Source organism: Echinococcus granulosus, assembly GCF_000524195.1.
Source record: "Echinococcus granulosus chromosome Unknown EG_S00026, whole genome shotgun sequence".
In the NCBI taxonomy this organism is placed as follows: Eukaryota; Metazoa; Platyhelminthes; class Cestoda; order Cyclophyllidea; family Taeniidae; genus Echinococcus; species Echinococcus granulosus.
Genome location: NW_020170406.1, coordinates 768708 through 775254, shown reverse-complemented (window position 1 = coordinate 775254; position 6547 = coordinate 768708). Strand labels below are relative to the sequence as shown.

Below are 6547 nucleotides of genomic sequence, written 5' to 3'. Positions count from 1 at the left end.
TGAGTGTGGTGAGTGCCATCATTCACGTATACAAGCATTTGCGACTTTGAAAATTTGGCGCGCGCTATGTACTGGGCCGGGTAGGTTAACCTAAGATTGGTAAGTGGTATTGGAAAATCTTCCCATGCCGAGGCATCCAAAGCCTTATATGTCTTCTGGGATGACTAATATATATGTAACGAGGGAATACATTGAGAGGCTGGTCGAGTTTTCGCGCTTTTAAAATGTGTTCCCTTATGAATTAAAAAACTACTTTCTTAACTTGAGAACTACTCCTTTCATGAAGGCTTCATGTAGGAACTCCAAGTATGGAACTTTCTACCACGTTTGTGTACTATGAGAAATCCTTAAAAGCAGGCTGGTAAATGGTAAAAAAACGGATCGCATCTTGCATATTGTATTTTAAATTTGCTGGACAAGCACCATGAACTTGCATAAAATAAAGCCATTTTGATGTCTCAGATTTTTTCTACTTGCAGCTTCAGTTGAAAGCGTTTGAGATCTTCTTGAAGTGCATATCAGGAGACAAAAGTCCGTACCGCCTCATATTAATTGGCGGTTGCCGCCACACCGGTGATTATAAGCGAGTGCAACGTCTACGGGAAGCAGCAAGACAGATGGGGTTCTCAGATCGGCAAGTGGTCTTTGAGGTAAACCCGCCCGCCTCGAGAGTGAACCAATACCTTGCAGAAGCCACCATCAATCTCCATACTATGGTTGACGAGCACTTCGGCATTGGTAGGCGTCTACAAGACCTTGTTGTAGTCTTGCTACTCACGCAAGTTTAAGTACACTTTGTATTGGCTTTCATTATCAGGGGTTGTGGAGGGTATGGCAGCTGGCTTAGTGACGGTCGCACATAGATCCGGTGGACCCTTGATGGACATAATCGGTCCTGCGTTGGCGCAACCAGGAGTTGACCCGGGCATGGTGAATCCGACCCCTGTGGGCTATCTGGCTGTGCGGCCTGAAGAGTACGCCGAGGTCTTTCGTTACGTCCTTGTCGAAGCCACGCCCAACCAATTGGAACCTCTTCGGACTGCCGCAAGGCAACGCGCACAAACACGCTTCTCGGAGGAAGTCTTTTGCAAGGGGTGGCTCAATTATGTCGAGAAACTAGGTGTGTGAATGATTCTCCTCCATTCCTATTGTTTTGATTTTAAATTCGGCTTCCCTTACTACAAACGAAATAAATGATGTGACGCTAGCACTTCCGGTAACCTAATCGTCAAACCTTGAAAATCAATAAATTTAGGATGACAAATGATGTTTTGGAGAACTTTCCACGGTAGCCATGTTGCGGTGGTCCTCCCATGAATTAATGTTTTGGTGTACCGCAGATTTTCCCCCTATAGTAAGTAGGAAAAATAGGTTTCTTTTTGCGGGCGCACTACGTAGGTCATTCCATCATATACCCGTTCGGAGTTCTTAACCTCAGAGGCGTGAGAATAGGTGTTGTACTTGAGGCAGAATGCACTTATTAGTAGACGGAAAGTGTGTGCAATGGGTAGGCCATTATTTGTCAATCAGTAAAGAAATATGGCATTATTTTCGGGCTTTTTGTCATCAGAACGCCCACAGTTTGTGTGAATATTTTTGCTTAGGTAGAAATAGTGGTCATTAGAAATGCACGTACTGACAGCCTAATACCTATCTGTCTGTTTCATCGGTTGCGACCTATTAAATCTTCAATAGCTGTAAGATTGAATAACGACCACGATACTGGTCGGTTACTGTCTTACAGGCACCAATCGGACGCCAGTAGTATTGACGTTCAGTATTGATTAGTTGTTAGTGCACCAATCGTATCGCAGGCTAGCACCCAAATGTGCATTTATGAATGTCAAGGTTATTACAGGAGCTGCGTACAAATATGGTACAAATTGCTTTGTCGAATTTCTCTGGCGATTCTTCAAATAGTCATTTTTCAATCTCATGGTTTGGATTGTGACCGTCTTTCAAAGCGCTTCCTTTTTCATGGAGTTTTTCCAAAACATGGATATTTCAAACTGCTTTCTAGTACTTTTTTAAAATGAGGATAAATCACTTCATAGGTAACACCTTCACCTCTTTAAAAAAATGCGTGAATATCAGTGAGGCTTGAACTATCACCGCATATGGAGGTATGGTGTCCATTGGTATATCATGTAATCGTTGCGAATGTTACAAATCCTAAATACAAAAATAAAGCTGTAATGCGTTTATGAATGAGTGGCAGCTTAGGAATTTGACTGCTCTATTAGCTGTTTTTTTGTGGTCACATTTGAACGAAGAGGGCACTACCTATTGAATGCAATGAAATGCATTCACTTTGTATGTAAACTAATAGGGTTAAATTAATCATGTTTTTGAAAAATTGTGGTTAGTTTAAACGTATTTTGCGCTGCAGAAACGATGTGGCAACACAGACAAATGAAGACATTGAAGAACTGGATGCGCGATTGACATTGACGAGGCCAACGCATCCAATCCCGCGATGCGATAGTTTAAGGGTCTCTAATCCAACGATATAAAAGCTACAATGAGCTACAGGTCATATTTTGCAAATCTGTGGTAAGGTTTGGGGCGGTCGGTAGTCTAAATATCATAAACTCTTTGACGGAAATCTTCGCAGAAAAATTCGCTGGGCGGCTGAATGGACTTCTGAGTATGAATTTGAGATGCAATTCACAGGAGGAAGTTTGTACAAGCAATTTTTTTTGGAAGTTGTTTTTACCGACGTCTGCAATGTTTTATTTGAATGGTTAAATAAATTCAACTAAATCGACAACAGTCAGCCCAACCAGCCTGATTATTCTTCCGGTTCCTGGCTAATATTTTCCGGATGGATGACCACCACGACAAAGTAGACGAAATCCAGTGCATGGGATTTGACCTTTAAAACATCTGACTAGCAGAAACGGATCATCGGCGGCCAATGCAATTCTCCCGTTTGGGTGGTAGAATCGGAAGAAATATCCATAAAAAAGATAAGCTCCCACCCTATGCTATTTGACCGCGCCTCAGTTGTCAACAGGGAAGGAGAGGATGACGCCCTTTTGCTTAATTACATCCGAATTAACATCCGATTTGCGTCCACTGCCTCATTAAATGAGGCGTGTGTTTGTTAGGTGTCATTTGCATTAAATTAGTGCGTGAAGTGCTCACTACAGTAGGTAAGCAATTCTAATCAAAAATGATTTGCATAATTTTGTCTTCAGTTTTCATAAATTCGGTCACCCAATTGGTGCCATGCTAATTCATTGATGCAACGTCTTTCGTTGGTCCACTGTCGCTACCACAACTTTTGAATGATTGGCTTTTCAGACACATTCAGTATATATGAACTTTAGGAGGGGCTCATCATTCGCACAGAAATGGATCCCCAAAAGTGGCTTCTTAATTTACAATTATGCTCAAAGAAAGAGCTATTGTTTTCCTCAGTTTGATTTGCTCCTTTCATGAGCTGAGTATAAAGTAAGCGAGAAGTGACAATTTTCACCCAGTGGAATGATTTGGTTTGATTCAATCACGAAAATGGACTAGTTGACGAAGTATTTGGATAGCTAATACAGCTGGAAACTGCGCAGCGTAGGTGTCAACAAATCTTTCACCCATTCAAATCCCTTCTGATAAAGAAAACTTCCCGAAAGCTTAGTAAAATTGGAACGATCCATGGAAAAGATTTGGCAGTCTGATTTGACCATATCTTGGCAGTTATCAGCAGAAACTTAATTTGTGGCCTGCACGACAGCCTATTCCTCTCATGAGTTTAACCAAGTAGAACTTCTGTCTGTTGCCTTCATAAATTGCACCAGATTTTATTGTTTGCAGCAAGTGCGTTAATCTTGTGCTCATAAGTCGACTTCTTTGTGAGCTGCCGATTTAGATTGTTCATATCTTTATAAATGCCAGCAGTGAATTTCACGTATCCGACTTACATTTATCTTCCGTGGACCAAGTTCCGCCCCAATGGCATGGAGCCCTGCTCATGCCAACTATGCAACAAAATTTCCAATCTCCTCTGTTCACGCATAATACAGATGCCCCCCAATGACCCTAGAGATAACGAAGGCCCACTATTGGCGGTTGCGTTGACGATACCACTCCTAACGTATAGATATTCGGCATTTTGCCCCCTTGAGAGCGCGTAAAAATGGAGGCATCTGCTGGGAAGTCTCACAGCTGAAGAATTTTTACTAGTATTTGCTTAGAAAATAATGGAAAAAGTGGCTTCCAACATTTTGGTTTGGAAAACTGCACTTGCTTAATATCACCAATGGTGTCAGTTTTACGCCTCTTCCATGTTTTAATAATAAAACCAAGTTCCAATTTGTATGCCCTAGTTAGCCTTCAGAGGTGATTCCGATACAATACGGCAATAAAATGGTCGAACTTCAAGATTAAAATTTGAACTGTCTCCATTTGCTAAGACGAAAATATATTACTATTATAAGTTGGTTGCTTAACTCTCAGTTTTGGCAAATGGCCCACTTTGGGTCTCCGCCATTGCACCTTCGCCGAGTGCGCTCTTGCAGTCCATGCAAGTAGCTTCAAGCCCTACTGTATGAGCAATGTGTCTATATACTCTGCCCGAGTATTATCTTCTTTCCTCGCGATATTGGTAGCAGCGGAAAGCGAATCCTATCTTAAAGGACATCTATCCTGGTTTCTACTGCTGAGTGGTAAGCCTTAGTGGAACAGAAGAAGTGCATATGCAATGGGTGAGAGAATTGCTGATGACACATTGCAGGAAGCTTGAAATTGATACCTAACATTAGCAACCAATCCAGTCTCGTGTTCTCCAGAAAAGCTATTAACAACTAAAGGGACACTAGCTATGAACTGTCTAAAATGTTCGTTGCAGAGCTGTTAGCGGTAGATGCATGTCGATACCTCATTTGCTTCTTTTCTAACTGGATAGAACCCAGATGGATATGGCTAAGCAGCAATGAAATGAGAGCAAAGTGGCAAGGAGAAATAGAAGTGAAGCCTTACTTTCAAGGAACTATTCTTAACCCCGACCTTTGTTATATGACCCTGTTATTGGTTTAGTGTTCCCACGACCAACAATGGACACGCGTGAAGGCTAGCATTTTCCCCCGCCCCCGAACCCAGTTACCGTATGGGACGAAACTCCAGATCCAGTAAAATTGCTAAGAGGGATCAATGACGTTTCAATCAAGTACCTTTTCAACTACATGGAAATTCAATGACTGGCACGGGTGGCTCGCGGATGTTTCCTTACGGCACCGATTACGTTGCGACAGCTAATACAGGAGGTTGACGAAGCTGAAAAGGGTACGGGAACCATGTAATACGATTCTCGTTTGTATAACTTTTAGTTTCTGGTGAAATAGCTACTATGAGTCTCCGTCATTGTACCTTCGCCGCGTAGACTGGCCTCCGGATCATGTCAGTAGCACCAAGCCCTACTGTATATGGAAGTCTCGGGGCGCTGCATTAGTGCTTCCGTGACTGAAATTCTTTTCCGGCCCAAAAGCTAATCAAAGGTAAACAGTTTTTACCCATATTTTGCACTGCTAGCAAAATATTGCTACAATAAAGTCCATTTAGTTCATTGCTGGAAAATTCAGACTTTATAAATTATTTCATTTAAAGATTCCTCTTCACTTTTTAAAAATTACAGAGACTCAAATAATCGAGAAGCTGTGTGCCATAAAGTAAGCCTGTTGATTAGACCTTATTTTAACGGGTAAATAAGGAACGAATGCGCAACTACGAAGGGAATTCTTCCAATAGTCAAATCTAGTCATCATAACCGCTGGAAATCAAGCAGCGGTTTTGTAAGCTAAGCACTAATCAAGTGGAAGTTTTGGAATCATTAGACGCTTCATCCCGATTAAAACTAGACGGCGCATTCCGGTGGATGCGGCGGAGCCCCGAATAAAACACCCTCGACAGTAAGTAGAGGTGCGACACTCCAGAATGGTGGAACGTTCGTACTATCTAACGTAGCGGCGAGAGATTCTCCTTCACACCATCGACTGTGCCACGGCCGCAATGGGGACAACGAACATTGCGAAGTTATCCAGCGTGAAGCTATCCTCAAATCCACCGACACCTCCCCATATCGCGACTCGGCTATCGAACTTGTAAAAAACACCTGTGTTACCAGCCTCACACCCCATCAATGTACTTACAACAAAGTTACCTCCAAGCTTTATAAGTTGCTTTCACTCGGATTGGATCTTCAAATCCGTCACATCCTAATCGCAAATAAAACAGGTATCTATTGAAAGGCCTCAGTAACCAAGCCGGGTTAACACAATTGAATGTGAATTCAAGGCAGTAGGTAGGGACAGCTTTTAAATGGGAGGTCGAGGTATACATTTAAGTGATGGCGCTTTAAAAGACAGTCAAAAGAGCGAAGACCGCGTAGACCAAAGCACACGGATAGCCCACGAGAAAGCGCTGCTTCTCCAGACTCAGGGCGCGCACAAAGAGCTTGCTAGAGGACATTGCGCTCCAAAATACAATGAAGGCGGTGAGGACCACCCCCAGAGGGGATCTAAAATAAAGTAATTTTCCTTAACAAATACTTCAG

General features: G+C 42.5%; 2 protein-coding genes across 2 annotated transcripts in view; one reads left to right on the top strand and one right to left on the bottom strand. All coding sequences in view use genetic code 11, as the record gives it.

Annotated features, from left to right (window-relative positions):
* The window catches only part of EGR_04314 (Asparagine-linked glycosylation protein), a gene marked incomplete at both ends in the record, with an annotated part of 3953 nt that extends 2825 nt beyond the window's left edge, over nucleotides 1-1128 (top strand). Inside the window, 2 exons of the mRNA XM_024493563.1 lie at nucleotides 480-738; nucleotides 818-1128. Coding sequence (XP_024352071.1) covers nucleotides 480-738; nucleotides 818-1128 — 570 coding nt within the window. The remainder of the gene's footprint in view (nucleotides 1-479; nucleotides 739-817) is intronic.
* Nucleotides 1129-6348: 5220 nt separating this feature from the next.
* Nucleotides 6349-6547, bottom strand: part of EGR_04313 (hypothetical protein) — a gene marked incomplete at both ends in the record, with an annotated part of 6029 nt that continues 5830 nt past the window's right edge. Inside the window, one exon of the mRNA XM_024493562.1 lies at nucleotides 6349-6511. Within this exon, the coding sequence (XP_024352070.1) occupies nucleotides 6349-6511 (163 nt within the window). The remainder of the gene's footprint in view (nucleotides 6512-6547) is intronic.